The following is a 20,523-nucleotide window of genomic DNA, read 5'->3' on the forward strand; positions in this document are numbered from 1 at the left end:
GTAGCAAACGCTTTCCTGTTCACACACAAAAAGAAAAGTGAAAGGTACCCGTGTCTGTCCATGCATGAGTACAAATAATTCTTAGTAAATCCGAAATAATTCTTAGTAAATCCGAGGACCATGAATCTCAAAACCAGTGTCTGAATAAGATAAACACAAGCGAAAACAAATCGTATGTAATGGAGGCTGTTAAAAGCAACCATTTCTTTTCTTTCCTGGTCAAGCATTTTCAGCGAAAGGTTTATGCTTCTGTTACCAGACTTTAGCTCCAAGGCAGTCAAAAGCAATCTGAAAACGTCTCGTTAACTTTAAAAGTAAATTTACAAACAGCAAATATTAAAAATTAAGGAAAGAGATGAATTTAATATGTACGATTAGTTTATCAACAAGAGAAGAGAAAAGGAAGAGATAAGCTATAAATGTTAACCAGTAAATTAACTCTAGTAACAGGGAATAAGAATGGAAAAGGGCCGATGAAAGTACATTGGGGAAAAGGGGAAGGAAAAATAAACTAAAAAAAAAAAAAAGAAGAAAAGAGAGATCAACTACAAGATACAAGTTTGTCCATGAGAGCAGTGAACTCGGATGCCCTTCTTCTCCTTCAATATGGAGGAAGGGAGTCTCAAATGCATGATCCAGGTGAATAAGATTCAAACCCGAATTCTCCATCCATCAAGACGCCATCATTTTGATCCTGCTTCAAATAACATTATAAAGGGTCAAAGCATGTAGCTTAACAATTTTATCTCTCAAAAACAGTCAGGAATCTTTCCAAACAACAAGTGCAAAGAAAATGAAATAAGCAACTAGTAATACAAAATTTTCACAGTAGCAGTAATAAATTATAATAGGGAGATTGGCTACAGTCATGATTCACAGTTCCTTCTATCAGTTAACTTTGAATTCTATCTATCGATTCGGATTTAGTGATTGTCGATTATACACACTTACATCCTCTCCTCTCCTTCACTCACCTTATTAATTCAATCACTCAAATGTTTCCAAGGTAACACAACAAAAACATTTTGAATAAATGTAGATGAAAAAACACCAACCCATCACATACGTACTTTTAATGATATGGAAGTGATAAGTTGATAGGAACAACATGTAATCTGTTTATCAAAATAAAGAATCTAAAAGACTGAATCATGAAAGTAGATATGTGCAACCATGACCAACTCCCATTCTATAAACATGACAGTAAAGGTTATATATGTTGTCATCATCTTGAGCTTTTATAGTTTATACCAAAACAAGCTAAGGAGTCCTTTGAAATTTGTTTGTAGCTTCTTTAGGGCAAGAAAACATGAAATGATGAGGGAAAAAGCTGACAAGAACGCATCTGAAGTGTGGTAACTGAGATGGATAAAGCAAAAAATATTCTCATACCCGTTTGATCATTGCATTCACTATATCATCCAAAGAATCATAATTATTTTGAACGAAACCATTAGGAGACTTTGTTTGCTCCAAGAGAAAATCCTCATTTGACCTCATTTTTGGTATTCTCATACCCGTTGGGTCCAAAGCAGAATTCCCAGCTTCAAGATGCTGAAACATGGATAGAGTCCCACTGTTTGATTGACCAAGCACAGATGCATCAAACCTTTTCCTTTGGTCCATACTCTGGCTCAATGGATTCATGGAACCACTGCCAGAAACCAGGGAGTTCGTGGCACCAAACGAACCATTTAGACAAGGATTAAAGTTTTGGCTATTTTCTCCCCATCTGTTCTTTGATGTGTAATTTGTATTATGAAAAATATTACCAACCAAGTCTGCTTGTCCTTGCATATCTAATCTGGAATCTTCTAAAGGTGCTGTGAGAGAACCCGATGAAGAAAAATCAAGAGGATTATTAACAATGTGAGAGGTGGTGGAAGATATATTGTCTCTCCGGGTACTTGGAGGCAATGGATCATGTCGGAAAGGCTCACCCAATGGCAAAGAGTTTGAAGGAAATGTGGACATTTGAACTACACCCTGCCAGTTATCATCACATCTACTATGATCCAGAAAATTTGAAGAGCCACGGACACCAACATCAAAAGACTCCTGATTCAATGCAGGCATGCTTAGAGAAGATTGAGTTGCCAACGATCTCCTAGTCTGATTTTGTTGTGGGTTCACATGAAGCATCTGAGGGTTGTTTGCGGCACTAGATATGGTATTGCCCAAGCTACCAATAGTCACTTTGACATCCGGGAAGCAACCTGCAAGTGTAAAACTTGTTGCATCACCTTTGTGATTAAAGTCTCCAATATGGTTCATAGACTTCAACTGAAATTCCTTGGGATCCAATGCTGATGAAATCCCTTGAAATAAATTTGTGCTGCCTCGGTTTGTTTGTAAGAGACACGGCTGGAGCTTTCCAAGAGTATTGAGAGGATTGTTCAAGGATCGGGAATGACCTGGTTGGAGCAGCCCAGGAGAAGCTATTCCCTGCAAGGTTAAACCACCAGGAGAGTTCAATCTACCAAGCAAACTCCCGGGTGGGTATGATGAAAGAGAAGTGGTTGAAAGCTGTCCCGGTCCATGCACAGAGCGAAAATCTCCAAATCCATCCAGCGAACCCATTCTCAAGTAAGATGAATCTTTAGCACCAAATGCAGCAACCATGTTGGGTTGCTGATTTGCCCCACAACTTAGTCTTTTGAGGTAAAGCCTGAATTTCTGTAAGGAAACATAACACAGCAACAAAATTCTTTGAAATTTCAACACGAGGTCAGAATTACATTAGACGTATCTACCTACTAGTTGTATGTGTGTGTGTGTGTGTAAAATCTCGCCACGCTATTAGCTATCATGTGAAACAATAGTAAAATTGGCATTTCTAATTTACAAAAATGGGCCTTGTTATTGCTAAAGATTTGCCAAGTTTTTCACAATAAGGTTGAGCACACAGTTAACCCGATACACATCCCGTTATGATGTCACCCCAAGCCCAAGAACAGGTGCAGTACTGACAATCATTAGGCATCATTTATCATGGAAAGTAAAGAAATAAAAACGAAACATAGGTACCTGCAAATGGCTTGCCACATTTTCCCTTGTAAGCCCATCAACATTCATCAGGTCAAGTATTTTCTTTGGAACAGCCTCTGCAAATGATGCGACAAAAAGTAAAGGATAAAAGAAATGGCATCGGGATTAGTAATTATGGTAATACAAAGCAAAAAATATTGCTTCTAAGTTGAGGAAACTCACTGTCAAGACCTAGTTGATTGACAGCAGAGACAAACTTTTGATGCAGCTCCACCGACCAAACAACTCGAGGCTTCTTCTGATTCCCAGATTCTTCATTATCATTTCCATCTTCACCCTCACCTTCCTCCTCTTCGTCTTGGTCCTTGCGTTTCCTGTTTACTTTTCCATTTTGATCACCACTACCCGTTGATGTCACTTGTTCCCCCTCCCCAGCTCCATCACCACCCTTATCTTGATTTGGTGACCCGTTCTGGTCCTGGGGATACCATTTTTTTCTCCTGATTACATGTTGCCATATGTTTTTGAGCTCCTCCAATCGAACAGGTTTAAGCAAATAGTCAACAGCACCATGCGTAATCCCCTTATACACAAACTCTTTATCACCATGAGATGATAACACTGTAACAAAGTTCATGTAGGAAAAAATTATATCCAAATCAAAACTACCCACAGATTTAAACCATTTTTCATTCATTCATTAAGGGAAGCCTACACAGTAAGTACGACATAAATTTCTTAAAACCAACAGCATAGTCATTATAAGAAAATGAAACAACAAAGATTTACCCTATCTAGTTTAAAATGTTTTATCGCTGTTCAAGATGCCACAGTAAATTACAAAAAACAAATTGAAGGTGATTTAACGACTTTACAAAAATAGCATTTGCTTACTGATAACCGGTAGATCCATTTCGAGCCCCACGAGTTCAAGGAGCTTAAAGCCATCCATGTCTGGCATGTTAACGTCACTGATAACCAAGTCATACTTGTTTCTGTTTTCTCTCAACATTTCCAGAGCAGTGACTGCTTGATTGGTAGTTGTAACTGCAAACACCATAGATAACTTGTATTAAGAGAAACTGAATTTGAATGAAGTTTGCAGTAAAATTTCAAGGCCCAACATGCTATAAATTATATTCAAATTACATGCAACCCAAGATTCAGAAGTAGAATTGAGTAAGAGAATCAGATTACCAGCAACAACCCTAAAAATCTATATAACCATAAAATTAAACAGAAAATAAAACATATATTACTTCTAATAGAGTAAACGGGCAAGCAATGAGAAATAGTACAAACTTTCGAAAGGGCACAAACTGAAACTTGAATGGACAAAAGTATTGAATTACAAATTGAAACTATGCATACAAAGACAATTAAAACATGATTCCCCTAAAATCCAAAAACATCCCCTTAGAATATAACAAAATACAAAACTTGAATGCTATAGTAGTTACTACAAATTTATACAAACCCTTTACCCAATCAAAGAACAAAGCAAATAAATAAAACAGAACAACAACAGTCAAAAAAAGAAAAAAGAGAAACAAAAATAATAATACAACACTATAGTTCATAGATAATACCACACTCGGACAAGCACAATATTCATATAGAATTAGAAAAAAGAAAAGAAAACTAAACTAAAGAGACAACAAAAAAAATTGAAAAACCAAGTTCCAAGATTCACAAAAGAAGAACAAGAGAGAAGAAAAAACAAAAAGGTTGTGAACATACCTTCGTACTGGCATTTACGAAGCAAATTCTCCAAAACTTTGAGGCAAATTGGGTCATCATCAACAGCTAGAACACGCATACCAACAGGAAACATTTTTTCATTAACTGAATTACAACCCCTTTGGTCCTCTACAGTCATTATGTACCAAACAAAAAGTACCCAATACAGAGATCACAATAAAGTTCTTAACTTTATGACTGCTTGAATTGAAAGAAGTGTGTTCTTTAGGCCTTTAAGACAACCCAGATGGCAAAACAAAAGAAAGAGGGAGATTCAATGGGATTGCATCAGAACAAGAATCAGAGAAAGAGAGAAAGAATGGAAGCTAGTAACACTAAAAAGCTGTACAAATGGGACAATGATGGTGATAGCCCAAAAGAAAGAGAGTGATGGGTGATTCAACCCCAACCAAAACATAAATCTATAACAAGTTTTTCCCTTTTTTTCTTTTAGCACACACAACCTCCCTCTCTCTCCCCTCTCTGTCTCGACACTCTGTATTTGTCCTTAGCTTTTTTCTTCACTTCTGAACAGACACACATAAGCCTTTTACTTTTTCTTCCATTCTTTAATATTTTGTCAATATATATGATAATGGGGTTTTGTTTTTATATGAGCCTCCCTCCCTCCCTCTCTCTCTCTCAACCTCCGAAGCTTTTCTATTTTTTCGATTTTTTTTTATGGTAAGCTTCATTCTCTCTTGTCTCCATATATGGAAGATGTAGACTTTTGAGGTTTTGATAAAGTGGACGTGTGTGCAAAAAACTGGCACATGGGAACTCTGTTTCTTGCTCCATGTGATGCAAGAATGGATCAATCAAGACCATCCATCTATGACTGTGGGGTCCTTTAGAGGATCAAAGGGAGGAAATTTGGTGGCATTGTTAAGGGTGAAGTGGGGTCCTATAAAGTTTTGTGGAGGATGAATAGACTAATGATTATTCCTATCATTCAAGATGGTGGACTGATTAGAAATCGTACGGTGATAAAGGGTGTTTTAGGGTCGTTAAGTTTTGATGGGCACTAATGACAATCAATCAATGACTAGATTTGCTTCCTAAAACTTCATAATTTGAATGCTTAATTTAGTGAAACTAGCACGATGGGAAATAAATAGAAATTAAACAAAAACGCTGGAATGATTTATTTCTTACACTCTTTTGGTAATAAAAGTTGTAGGGTGATGACTAATTACAGTCTTGTTTTAAGTTTTGCAATCACCGGATATTATTTCACACGAAACTCCTTTATTTTAAAAATATTCTCCATTTCTTATTTTATAATCATATTTTAAAGTTGGAATTATTTTCATTTTCATTTTTCTCAATCTCATATATTATAACAATTTAATGTGATAGAGTAAATTGTGGTAAGTACTCTTGAAGTATTGGAGCTATTTATGTTCTTACATATCCAAACTAAATTTATCTTATACTAAAAAAAAATATAAAATCTAAATTCAACTCTCCGGCCCAGTTAATAGAGATTATTAACCTGGTATTCATGTCTTATTAATTTAGTCTGGTCTATTAAATATACCTAATAATTTATCTAATCAAATAAATCATTTTAGGTCTGAAAAAAACATTTCAAGAGAATATTACCTCTTGCACTAGAAAAATTAATATAAACACAAAAATTAGTTATTTTTTGAAGATTAGGGTATTTTAAGTTAAAAAAAATAAATTATGGGGTGAACTAGTTGATCACCTAAGATCATGGACGAAGCTAATAAAATTATTGTGCGTTATTAAATTTATTCGTGTCATTTTTATGATTGATGTATTATTAATTATTTAATTCTATAATTACAATTACGCTATTAAATATGAAAAGATTTACACTAAATTAACTTATTGGTTTATAATAAGTTTATTTGTTGGTTTATGATCTTAGATAATGAACTAGATTCATCTTGTAATTTCTCTTTCTCTCTCTCAATTAATTAGTTTTTCAAGATTAGATTATTCTTGAATTAAATCTTAAACAAACGGCGGTCGACAAAGAAAGAAAGAAAGAAAAGACATTGACATCATTCTATATAGTTTTAGCAAAGTCATGAAAGTGATAGTGTCGGAGATTATAAATACTATGGATTATATGTTTGGTAAGAAGTGAAAGGTTAATGTGCGTAATGAATATGTCAGAATTAAAAGGGACAGATCGATATGGTTATCCTAGTCTAGTGATATAATTAAGGCCGAGAATCCAAACAGATTCTGGTGAATAATTGCCCTTTAATTGCTGAATATGATACTGCCTTTTCTACTCTTCCTGTATTGGAAAAATATATTTTTACAGCCTCCCTCAAGAAAATTCCTTTGATTGACTTGTGAAGGCCCGCTTATTGATAATAATAATTTTTTAAAATATTTTTTATTTAAAAATATATTAAAAAAATATATTTTATATTTTATGTTAGCATTTTAATATAATCTAAAAACATTTAAAAAATTAATTAATTTTTACAAAAACACTTTCTAATCACAAGAACAAACAGGATCTATAAGCGTTATATTAGGTCCTTGCACATTCAAAAAGACAATCTGGCCCTCATTTTGTATACAATTGGGTAGCCAAAGAAGGTGCAAATATGATTTTAAGCATTTTGGAAGATTAGTGAACTCGTGCAAGAACATACTAATAGCAATGTTATTAAGATATCGTTTGAGAACGCGGGTTGCATCATCATAACCATGATCATGTTTTAAACCTTCATGTCTCAATATGGTTTTCCTTGTAGTTTCTTTGGCAATGAAGGACTAGTTTAATCTTCCTTTCACCCTATGCACAAAGGGCATTGTTTTGTGCAACATAATTAGAGATTTGAGAACTCCATACTTATTAGGAATGAAGAGCAATAATTTTATGCCAATCCCCTTGCTGTTTTTCTCTGTGTTTTTTTAAATGAATATTATAAAATAAATAATATAATATCACTATTTATTTTATTTATTTCATGTGAAACATAAAGTTTTCTATTTATGAGCATAAAAAGAAAAATATTTTGAACAGTCATCATGTATAGGCATATTTGAAAATCAAATAGTCACTAAGAACAACTGTTATTTGCTTTCCAGAATATACTTATATGGAAAAATAGTATTTTCTCTTTCCTGTTTGAGAGTGTGGTTGCAGTTACTTTTTAAAGTGATTTTTACTTAAAAATATATCAAAATAATTTTGTTTATTTATTAAAAATTATTTTTGATATTAGCGTATCAAAATAATCTAAAAATATAAAAAAAAATATTAATTTGAAGCAAAAAAAAATTTATATTATTTTAAAAGCACCTTTAAAACGTAAAAACAAACAGAATATTAACACAACATTCATCTACAATTTTAGAATTCATCGTACAAGAAAGATACATTTTTTAATAAATTAATATATAGTAAATATATATTTTTTTTAAAAAAGAGAAGAAACGTAAAGAAAGAGATCACTTCTCTTAAAAAAGAAAGAAAGAAAGAAAGAAACCTCTCTTAAAAAGAAACGTAAAGAGAGAAACTTCTCTTAAAAATAAATATTTGACTTTAAATAGTGGCAAGGTTGACTCAACTCAGTCATAGACCTAATTTAATCTAAGTTTTTTTTTAAAATATTTTGATAAAATCAAAGAGTTAAATTAACTCTAAGTTATTTTTTTTTAACTTATCCAAGTCGAGCAACTTAACGCGTGTCGGGTCTAATAATATGCTAGCCGTTAAAAAAAAGGGAAATTGGGTACAAAAGAAAAGAAAAAAAAGAAAAGAAAAAAGGTACAGAAGGAAAGGTTCGAAATAGGTTGGGTCAGAATGTCCCATTGCCAAAAAGGACATCTTTTCTTTTCTTTCATTGTCATGCTGTTGTGGGAGAAGTAGGAGAGAGAGTCGGGGCACAGGCACATGCCCCGGATACCCACGGACGTTTCGAATTCTCATTGGCTGCTGTTTTTCTTGGGGGGCCCACTCCGGATAGAAAAGCAGCCTTCTTTCTGCGAGTGAAAAACGGCTCGGTATCAGAGGATTACCCAGAGACAAGGACATTTTGGGAATTGGGGTAACTCCCTGTGGGGACCACGTGAAATGTTACCTTCCAGCCCCTCCGCTTCAAGCTCAAGGCCGATGCTCTGCTGCGGCATCTTCTGCGCGCTGCTGGATGCCAACCACGTCTGTGATTTCTTAATCATTATAGAAATAAATTCTTTTCACCAGTCCCTAATAATGGTTTGATATATATTTTTTTTTTCAGAAATTAAATGGTGCAATTCGCATAATTAGAAGCATTTTTCTTTTTGCTTTGAATTAATATGAGCCTAAAAAATAACTAATAAAATATTATCAATTATTTTCTTATCATCATAAATTTTTTTTAATGTCAGACTGTAAAATCTAATCAATTATATATATATATATATATATATATATATATATATATAAACAAAAAGTTTAGTATAGAAATGGTAGTAGGGAAAAAAAGAGAAATTAAACTACAGATTTTTCTTCTTCTACAAATAAGAGTTTTTCTTTTGATAATGATATATTATTGAAGAGTTTTCCAGCTCAATTATATTGAATTAGTCGATCGGAAAACTTTGTAATTGACGGTAGAGAAATACGTCGGAAGGAATTCTACATGGGATTTGATAATTAAGGGCTTAAGCACCCTCTGATCATGCAATAATTTCTCACAAAACATTGCAATAACTTTCAGTTATTCTTCAGTGACTTGTCGGTGTCTTTCCCCCAGTTCTTGTTCACTGATATGGTACGGCAGAATGGGCTATTTGACGGCAACATTTTCTGGTGATTAAACAATATAAGAGCACGAATTGCTGTCCTTTTTATCAATTAATAAAATAATAATCAATTTCACTCAAATGATTTGGATAATGATATTTCAATCTTAATAATCCAACTAAGAAGATCACAGGCGAGTTTTTCTTTTTTTTTAAATAACCAAACAATTGGGTAGCATTTGGTTTCCTACTATTTCACCACATAAAAGTCAACGAATATAATAAAAAGCAGAAAAAACACGTATTCCAATATTTTCTATTTTAAAATATAAGAGTTTACTCTAAAACTATCAATTAAAAATTCTATTAGCAATTGCTGTCCTTTTATCAATTAAAATAATTAATCAAGTTTACTCAAATGATTTGAATAATGATATTTCAATCTTAATAATCCAACTAAGAAGATCATAGGCGAGTTTTTCTTTTTTTTTAAAAAATAAATAAATAAATAGCCAAACAATTGGGTAGCATTTGGTTACCTACTATTTCACTGCATAAAAGTCAACGAATATAATAAAAAAATAGAGGAAGCACACATTCCAATATTTTTTATTTTAAAAATATAAAAATATATATTTTTTAAAATTTTTAATTTTTTATCACTTCAACTAAATATATTTTTATTTCTTTTTTATTTATTGTTTTTATCCTAAAAAGGAATATTATTATTATTTTTAGGGAATTTATTCAACCTAAATTGTCCATAGGAGACATCATAATAATCAGATTCCTCGTATATAATGGTAGAAATTAAACAGTGTGATTAATTATCAACCATTTTTTTTCAACCTACCATAAGATCAGACTGTGTACTAGTCAAGAAAACATCTGACACACAGCTGCATGGGTCGTTCAATAACTTCAGAGAATTCGTAAAAATTCGTCCATAGGCAATTAAATTTATAGAGCTTGAAGTTTTACGCTAATCATGCATGCACGATCAGCACCTTGTCACGATTAATTAATGGCTTGATCACAATTAACTTCTGCGAGGGCCACGTCAAGTGGTTTGATCATAGCTAAACAAATATTAGACATGTATCATGTGCTTGATTAATCAACTTAATTATGACTAATTATTGATTTAAGTTTAATGCATGGGCACTTCTTTGACACCTAAATTAATACCTAAATTTGCAAGTTGTCGAAGATTATTGAGCCCATGTGAAACGGCAACAAGTTTTTTTCTTTGAAAATCATACCCTGGGTTGAGCTTCGGTTTGAATTTGATAAAAAAATAAAAATTCAACCAAATAAATTGTTTTTTTTTTAAATTAAACCAAACCAAACCAAATAAAAAAACTTAAACTGATCAATTCGGGTATATTTCCTCATACATGGTGTTAATGCATCGGCAATGACAAGGACCGATTTCTTGTCGATTTCCCAGATAAACACTTTCAGAGATTGATTGTTCTTGCATGGTTTAAGGCACCCCAATATATTTTTGTTTGGAAACTATTGCCTTGGCATTAAGTTCGGAAGAAGACTAGGTGTGCACCAAACAGTCACAGTCAGATATTATTACCATATATAAAATCAATAGAAACTTCTGAATTTAGAATAGATTTTTAATTATCAGCTTCGATCTTTCAAGGAAGGTTCTGTGTCCCTTCAACTGTAGAGCATTGATTAATTTCGATCAAACTAGGTTAAAGATTAGAGCTATAGATCTTGAGCAGGCATAGTAATGGAGAAAAGGGTCAACACTCGGAATCTTTTAGCCTTTGTTGCATTTCACACCCAACAGGAACCTAGCAACATAAACCTTAAAAACGACATAAATAAGGTTGAAAGATGGGGACCCTTTCACTTGAGCGCTGGGAAGAAAGCTGCTCTCAAAGGGATTAGGTGGAGACCAATTGCTGGAATCAAATTGATGGAAAAGGAGTTGCAAAATCATCATGTGTTTGAATTCCCATTAGTATTCCATTTTTTTAATATTAATGAAAATATTTTTTATAAAATAACATAATTACAACATTCAATAACAACATTTATAAAAATAATGAAATATACTACGTATCAGAAGAGATGGAAAAAAAAAACCAACTTAAAAAATATATTAAAACTTGATTATAACACTACTAATATCATTAGAAAAATTTCATCGAGACAAATACAACTTTCAAACTCTACAGTGCATCTATCAATAATGAAGCTTCAAATATCAAACTTTACCAAAAGAAGTTCAAACTTTTTACGTAAGTGGATATACCATGTACATGTAATCTTATCTCTTTCTTAGTCAATATGTTATAATTTCTTTCTACATGCAATATTCTCAAAAGAAGAAGAAAAGGCCCTTCGATCTACGGAAGTAATAGTTACTGTTGACCTGGAAAAGATTTGTATAATGTTATAATTAATATCATGGCGCTTCAAGGGGTTTGTCCTCTGATTTAAGGAAATATTTCGCTCGTTCCCTTGATTTCTTGAGGTGGAATCTCATAGTCAACGTCATTGAGAAATTATTCATTTAAATATATCAGGTTAATGTAAAAGTTGCGTATTACCTGGCAACTTCATTAATCGACGTAGAAAATACTTGTTGATATTGTGTACTCTTACACGTCCTTTGAATCCAGCATAATAGAAAGAAATTCGTATTATTACCAGACTCGAACACATCAATCTGTATCTAACCTGGGTTTAGTTTTTCAAAAATTATTTAAAAATTAATTTGATTTGATTTGATCCAGCAAGAAACATGAGTTGATCTATTCAATTAAAATTTGTGGACTTTTTGTTTTTTTTTTCAAGGACTTTATTTTTATTATTTAAAAAAATTATATAACCTAAATCAACCTGAGTTAGCATACTTAATATATAATATATGATTCAAGCCTTGCATGAAATTTACGCTGTATTGAATTTAATAAATATTATAATAAGATCATACAAGTAACTGGGGCACAATCTAAAGCATTAGATTTAGGGATTGTTTGTTTCTTATTTTGCTGGTTTATGTTTTTCATTCATCTGTCAAAATAATAATAATAATTTGGTTGACCAAATAACTTTTGTTTTTTTCCTTCAATTAAGCTCCATGCATGTATAATTGCATTTTAAATATTGATTTTTGTAAAAATTAAAATAACTTGTTTTTCATTTATTTTACATGAAAAAATTTATCTCATAATAGTTTTAATCGAAAACATATTTTAAAAAAAATCTATTTTTTAAAATAATAATCTTAAACCTATATTTTTTTTTTATTATTTTAAAAACTTATATAACCCAAATCAACCTGAGTTAGCATACTTAATATATGACTCAGGCCTTGCATGAAATTTACCCTGTATTGAATTTAATAACTATTATAACAAGATCATACAACCCACCGGTGCACAATCTAAAGCATTAGATTTAGAGTTGTTTGTTTGTTATTGTGATAATTTATATTTTTCATCCATCTGCTAAAAAAAAAAACAATTTGGTTGATCAAATAACTTTTGTTATTTTTCTTCAATTAAGTTCCATGCATAATTACATTTTAAACATTGATTTTGTAGAAATTAAAATAATTTGCTTTTTATTTATTTTACATGAAAAAAATATATCTCACAATAATTATAATCGAAAACATATTTTAAAAAAATCTATTTTTTAAAATAATAATCTTAAACCTATATATATTTTTTTATAAAACCGCAGGCATAAAAACAAAAACATTACAGAATACAAAAGTAAACATGTCTGCAGAATTTTGAATACACGTGAAACCTTGTGAAAAGCAGGGTGCCTTTCTGAAAGTCAGCACGCTGAAACTATTTTCCTTAACTGTCAAGCAGGTCAATAGCAATAAACTATTTAAAAAAACTGCTGTCCATTAGCAAACAATGGTTGTGTTTAGCAAAAATCACTACAGCAGCTCCTGCTAAAGATAAAAAAAAAAATATAACTCCTTAATGATGACAAGGGGCAAGTGGGGCTGCATTAGCCATGTGCCTATTGTGTTTGCTTCTCCAACCTCTCATGTAGATGGTCAATAATAAGAAGTTTGAAATTATTATTTTTTTTTAATTTTATATTCTAGTTTTATAATTGTTAATATAATTATCATTAAAAATTTATATTATTGTTAATTTTAAAACCTGTAAAATTAATTAAGATATATATAAGTTAATTCGAATATCTATATTAATAAAAAAATATAAAATATAAAATTTTCTCCTTAATGATGAAAAAGGGCAAGTGGGGCTGCATTAGCCATGTGCCTATTGTGTTTGCTTTCCCAACATCTCATTCAATCTTTTTGTTAGTCTTTTGTTTATTTCTTAGGATAGAGATTTTTGTTGGAAATTGTCTGACAATAATTGCTGCATCATCATAGAATACTTGTACCTATTTACATGTATTATCTATAATCTAAATATGTGGGCCAATATATATATATATAACAAAATAATTCAAAGCTTGATTCCTCTAAGAGAGAGGGAAAGGAAGCATATAACCAAGCTCTAATATTTCTCAAAATAAAGATGTTCATTGTATTATTATTGCTATTAATTAATTTAATATATTGTAAGGTTGTTTTTTTATTTGATAAATATAAAAAAGATGTAAAAGTACTTGGTCGAAGGGATAAAAACAAAGATTAAAAAAAAGATAATTTTAATTTTAAAAAAGAAAGACATGTCATTTTTATTTTCACCATCTCTCTCTCTCTCTCTCTCTCTATATATATATATATATATATATATGAGTTTCCACTTTTCATTTTTTCATTTTATATATATATATATATATATATATATATATATATGAGTTTCCACTTTTCATTTTTTCATTTTGCATCTCTGCCTCGGCATTAGGAATATGTATTACAAGGGCTTTTTCTTGGCTCCCACAACCTCAATTAAAAAAAAATATTTGTATTTATTTATTTATTTAACCTCTGAGTGGAGGGAGGGCCTTATGGGAAGGTTAAAATCTCAAAGAAAATGAGCATACAGCAAATAATTATTTATGGGACAGGCCTTTAATAAAAAGGTATGAATCTCACTGATGCAGTCAGTTCATGGCACATTTGCTTCAACCCCTTTCCTTGCTTGATAATCTGAAGAAGATATAAGAAAAGTTTGACCATTTCTTTGGCCATAAAACTAGAGAGCACGTTGAATTTGCACAAGGCTTAACAGAAGAATCGAAGAGAGTCTATAATGAGCCTGCCCTGGCTAGCAGATGGTTCCACTGTTTGAGGATGGCCCTTGTAATTTGGGAAAAACAAGATTGACCAGAAAAATACAGAAAGTAAACTTATCTGGGTTTGGAAGCATTTGGTCTGGTAAGATGTTGGGCCAAATTTAGAAGTTATGAAGGACACTATCTTGTGGGGGTTTGAGCCCTCCTGGAACTTGAGCCTTGGATACTTGTTCCTAGAACTGACAAGGAGGAGACAGAACTTCTTGTCCTTGATTTTGATCAGGCTGGTTCCTTGAATATTTTCTTTTCCCTGCTTCAATTTGCAACCACAGACTATTAGTCTAGATGTTTTTGTAGCAATTAAGGGTTAGTTTTGCTTGTATTGATACAATAATATTATGTGGTCCTCTAATAATCAATGTAACAGCTGTTCTGTTCTTGAAGGCAACCTGGAGTAGTTAAGAGCGATGCATTTCAGATCCTCTCAACTTGCGCTTTGTGTTCCTTGAAACCAACTAGAGTCTCTACTTTGTTAGATTTCATGATTTGAAGAACGTGCACTTAAATTCGTCTAAAAAATAAACTAAATCTCGATTAAAATGTAAATTAATTAAAAAAGAACTCAGCTTCCGGCAATATCTGTGTACGCCAAAGCTTTTACTCCCCATGTTCCTCACCACAATCAACTAGCACTAGCAACGGCAACACTACAAGCCCAGGAACTTCAGGGCTCGATTCATTGCCGTTGCAAAGAAATATGGATGACCTTCACTTCAAGAGTGTGTGTCTAAAGCGTTTTGCAAGGACTTTGGGCACTTGTACACAAGGAAGATGCTACCTCTGATGTTTATATGTTATAGGTGCAGAGACTTGCAATTGAAGACAGAACAGGTCAGTGATCGAGTTAAAACAAAACTAACCCATGTATTTGATTCTCTGGATAGTTGTTACAAAAACCAGCTGTTATATTTTACAAGAAAATCCAGACCAGGCACATTTCTCATGATTTTTCTGACAGAATACTTCGACACAGCACTTATGAATAGTTACAAAAACTTGATACCTGTAAATGGCTACCTGAACAGGATCTGCAACAAACAAAGTATATTTCCTATTAATTCCTGATCTTTAGAAACATACTGGCAATAACATGCTTGGTCACCAATTGCAAGTCCATGAAGCAAGCATATCCAATCTCGGAACGGAGTCCTCTTGTAATAAAACTACCTCATTTGATGAACTGAAATTCAACTGGCTACCTTATTCCAAATCTTAAGCACTTGTTGTGTTTGACTTCAATACTTGGGTTCTGTGTGAGTTGCTTTGTCGGTTTAACAATGGAGATTTTCTCCATCGCATTTATAAACTTTCGTAAGTGCTTGATGTACTCAGGGTAAGTTTCCAGGTTGCAATGCCCACCACCTTTGACCCATAAGGGATCATATTTTTCCTTGGCAAGTTCCCACAGGCGCTTTCCATGGGATAAATCAACAATATCATCATTTGTTCCCTGCAAAGGCTCAACAGCAAATATCATCCATAATAGCAGCAAAAATTTACTAATTGAAGCTGAAACCAATAACAACGATCAACAGTACATAAAATAGTCACAGATGATCCAACCATATCATCAGCAAGAAATGGTATCTGGTACTGAGAGATAAACAAAATAAATAATGTGGCATAGCGGTAATGCTTGTAAACTTGGCAGAGGAAGCTGTTAATGGCATTGACTTATGAAAGAAAATAATAGACGGCATTCATTCTAATTTCAATTGGTTTGAACCCTGTGCATGCAGGGTTTCAATCGGCATATTTCCATATGAGCAGTATCATTCCAGAGAAGGTCATTGAACATAACCAACTTCTTCATCTAACATGTCCTGTCAACTGGCAAAGGCACCTAGTAAGAGAGATTTTAGGACAAAAAGTCCTAGGAACCCCCACGTATCTTGGGTTGGGTTCATCTCAATTCCCTGAATAAGCATATTTCAGCGTCTTACACAAAAATTCATTGACATCAAGTGTAGATTTACTCATGTACGGATCAATGGCAACAATAACTACAGTCATCTATTCAAAAATAATTATCAGCTGCTTTTACAAAACAAACTGTGGTAGTGGTCAAAACCAAATCATTTTTAAACGCTCATCGTATTTTTCTTTAACTTCCAAAATCATTCCCAATTCCTGAAACCAAGCACAGTTTCTAGTCGTTTAAAGCCTAAATTTCTTTCTTAGTGTTTCCAATTTTGTTAGGATCTGCCATTCTTCAAACAGAAACTAGCTCTCTGTGCTCTGGCTATATATAAAATGAACATTAAACAGCTTGCAATTTTTTTTTTTCTGTCACTGGAAGTCTGGAAGGGAAAGTAGAAAAATGGACTACATTTCTCGACAGTAAGAAAATACTGGAAAAAAAATTACAGTAATGCCATGTGGTCTTATCATGAGAAGTAAATAAGCAAAAGTTTGGATAATTCTTAGTCCATGCGTTTTTCATAATCAGAATTACATGCAAATGGAAAAAAAAAATGTGGAAACAAAGTGAAGAAGCTGGACAAGGTGGCCAAAATAATAAAAGAGAGAGACTTACATGGATAACCAGAACAGGGCAGCTGACAAGACGTATTTTGTCTATATTCTGTACAGATTAGATACAGAATCTTCAGTACAAAACTAATATGATTTCTATCCAACAAACAAGAGATAAAATGATACCCAAAGCTAAAGGTACCTTGTAAATGTCAAACCAAAATGTCATCTTGACAGGACACAAGACCCTTATGCCTGAAAGAATTGCACTGTGAAGAACGACGCCTCTCAACTTTTGTAAACGAGAAGCCAAGTGCAGGGTAGGACCACTTCCAACAGATTGGCCATACAAGATCAAGTCTTCCTGCTTTATTCCATAATCCTTCTTCAAACAATTGTACACAGCCTCAATGTCATAGTATGTGTTGAACTCAGATGGCTGTTACAAATGCATATAAACAATTAATCAGGCATGGCATAGCATAGCATTAGCAAGACAGTATGAGAGAGATCAAAAAGAAGTTGGACCGCTAATATTAGATGCTGTTTTCTAGTTAAAAATTAGCCTTTTCATGAAAATTCTGGGCAACTCAACGTGTGATTCAAGAAAAGAAAAAAAGAACAACAAATGCATATTGATCTTATAGATTTTCTTCACCTTGCCGGAAGATGCTCCATATCCTGAATAATCATAGCTGCAAAAACAGCAAAACACAAAATAAGTAATGAAGCAAAAGTTCACAAGTTCAATTGTAAGCATGCAACCGGCAGAGCTATTTCATAAAAAAGCATTTGTATCCTGAAAGCATACCAATGTTACTGCAAGTAAAATTAATGTCCTACATCCCTCACGGCATGCACCCAAAACCAAACACACAGAACAAAATCAAGGAAATTTCAAGCTAAATTATAACAAGTCAAGACAAAAAAGGTCCATGTTAATGAGAATTGATGCCATAGTGACAACTCAAACCCTACAAATTCCAGCAAGATCATGACAAAAGCTGGAAATATCTTTTTGGGCTAGTATTTAAATCAGAAAACTAGAGATATATTTTCTTATCTCTCTGTGTCAAGTCCATTTAGATTTCTTGTAAGGTCACAATAGAGAAAATTAAAATGCACATAATGATCACAAAGACAGCAACTTTCACAGACCGACACATGATATTATCCTTCATTAATAAAATTCACAGATGATATAGCTCCAAACATGCAAACACAAGGAACACCTCATAACAAGAAGAGAGAAAAGGTCTAAATGGCAAATCCACAATTCAAAGACACCGTTCTTTTTCAACAACGAAAGAAAAGGAAGGAAGGAAATCATAATTAGCAAACGGGTGCTAAACTCATTGCATAGACAGAAGACAAAGGGAAACTAGAAAAAGAAGGCAACAACAAAACCAAAAAACATAAGCAAACCACCTAAAGAAGCCCAGAAAGATTAAATCCACAAAATGATATTCTTATTTAATCAATCACCAGAAAGGATACCATCAAATAAGAAAATTCATATATGTTTAATCAATCATCAAAGAAGAACATGTATAGATACATAAATAAACAAAAACAAATAAGAGCACTAAATTTCAAGAAAATCACGAAACCCCAAGAAAAAGAAGTACTGAATCAATAGTCAAAACAACCAGAAAAATTTAAGACAAGCCTGAAAACAAATCCAAAGAAGAGAAAAAGCCATACCCACCAAAACATACCTCATAATATTGACTCTCAAATGAGCTCTAAGCTCAATGAAAAGCTCATGCATTTGTCCAAGGTCAGCAGCATTTCCATGAGAGTACAAAACTGTAAATCTTGCAAAAGGGTGTTTCCAAAACGTGGCCACAATCTTGTTCCCAGGTTTAGTTTCCAACAAATGAACCTCCATGTTCTTGTCTGCAGTTACACCTGGTAACACCAGCCTCCCATCACTCTCTCTAAACACATCATACGTTGGAGGGTCTGGCGGGAAAAAAGCAAATTTTGCTGCCACACTTGACGTTACATTTCCCATTTATGTCAGCACACCGTTGTACCTTCCTTGTACTCTTATATTTAAGAAAAGACAATAAAACAAAGAGAGCAGAGCAGAAGAAAACAAAGCAAACGCACTAATTTTATGATGACAAAGAATGGGTGTGAGTTAATATTGTCTTGGTGATTAACAGAGGTTAAAGTGTTGAACTTTTTGTTTTTTTAGTCATGGTGTTTACAGGTTAATGTGAAGGGATCCGATCTAAGAGGGTGAGCTGCTGGCGGTGGTGGTGGAGGAGGGAACAGAAACCTATAAAAATGAATAATAAGGATTTTGAGGGAACATAGCATGAGAGAGAGAGAGAGATGTTTCTTTGTTTGGTTAATGTAGTTTAGTTATTGATGATGATGATGATGGAGTCATTATCTGTGGGAGAACTTTCCTTTCTATTTTTGACTGGATGCCCCTTGTTTTGAGATGATTTTACAGATGGACATTTCTGGCCTTTCGTTGTCTTCATGTGAAGAATAATAATAAAAAATATAATATAATTACATGTGTTTGATAACCTATAATGTTTTTTAAAAGTATATTTTTAGTTGAAAAATATATTAAAATAATATTTTAAATTTTTTATTTTATTTTTTATATTATTATATCAAAATTATAAAAAAAACCACTAAAAATCTCTTTTAAAATGTATTCAAACACAATTAAAAACACAATATCAAACACATACTAAAACATTTGGTTATATTTTTTATATTATAAAAATGCATAAATTTATTAAAAAATTGTCTCAAATTGATAATAAATTCTTTTAAGGATGAATATTTGTTTTTTTTATCAGATTTATTTTATATTTCCTTCTTCATCCATCTAATAAGATACATTTTTATCTATTCTATATTTGTCTTTTCTATATGATACGCTAACCAAATATAAAAAAATTTGACAATGCATAATAGGTTTTTTTAATTATTATTTTCATGTTTAATCCAAAATTTTAATTTTATGATGAAGATTTCAAGTTTACATGCTTAGGTTGCACCATCCTTGACTTTGAATTTGAAATCTTCGAATGACAATATTAAATCTTAATAAATACGTTGCTACATTGAAATTGAATATCTATTTTCTTAAAATACGAACCAGAGATTCAATAAAAAAACTCCATTCAAGTAGTCTATTGCCAGCTTGAAAAGAAGGATTGTCTCAAGAATCCAATATAGTATTAGGATTCCATGTACGTGTATAGAAGTGCTCATGATTTCAGCATGGAGTACTAAGTTGTGTTTGGCTAACGAAATTGCCAATAATTGCATTAGTTATTTGAGAGTGTTTGGAAATGC

General features: G+C 32.5%; 2 protein-coding genes across 2 annotated transcripts; both read right to left on the reverse strand.

Moving 5' to 3' along the window:
- Positions 1–336: 336 nt before the first annotated feature.
- On the reverse strand, positions 337–5,318 carry LOC133674940 (two-component response regulator ARR12-like). The gene is made up of 6 exons (XM_062096241.1): positions 4,729–5,318; positions 3,883–4,035; positions 3,211–3,609; positions 3,028–3,104; positions 1,393–2,676; positions 337–694 (listed from the first exon to the last, which is right to left on the reverse strand). The coding sequence occupies exons 1-6, from the start codon at positions 4,865–4,867 to the stop codon at positions 623–625; spliced, it is 2,124 nt and encodes a 707-aa protein (XP_061952225.1). The 5' UTR covers positions 4,868–5,318; the 3' UTR covers positions 337–622.
- A 10,244-nt stretch (positions 5,319–15,562) lies between these two features.
- On the reverse strand, positions 15,563–19,575 carry LOC133674187 (uncharacterized). Its single transcript, XM_062095201.1, has 5 exons — positions 18,912–19,575; positions 17,852–17,888; positions 17,396–17,632; positions 17,255–17,302; positions 15,563–16,168 (listed from the first exon to the last, which is right to left on the reverse strand). Exons 1-5 carry the CDS (start codon positions 19,208–19,210, stop codon positions 15,914–15,916), a joined length of 876 nt encoding a protein of 291 aa, XP_061951185.1. The 5' UTR covers positions 19,211–19,575; the 3' UTR covers positions 15,563–15,913.
- Positions 19,576–20,523: the final 948 nt, after the last annotated feature.

The sequence above is a fragment of the Populus nigra genome, chromosome 15 (genome assembly GCF_951802175.1).
Source record: "Populus nigra chromosome 15, ddPopNigr1.1, whole genome shotgun sequence".
Lineage (NCBI taxonomy): Eukaryota > Viridiplantae > Streptophyta > Magnoliopsida > Malpighiales > Salicaceae > Populus > Populus nigra.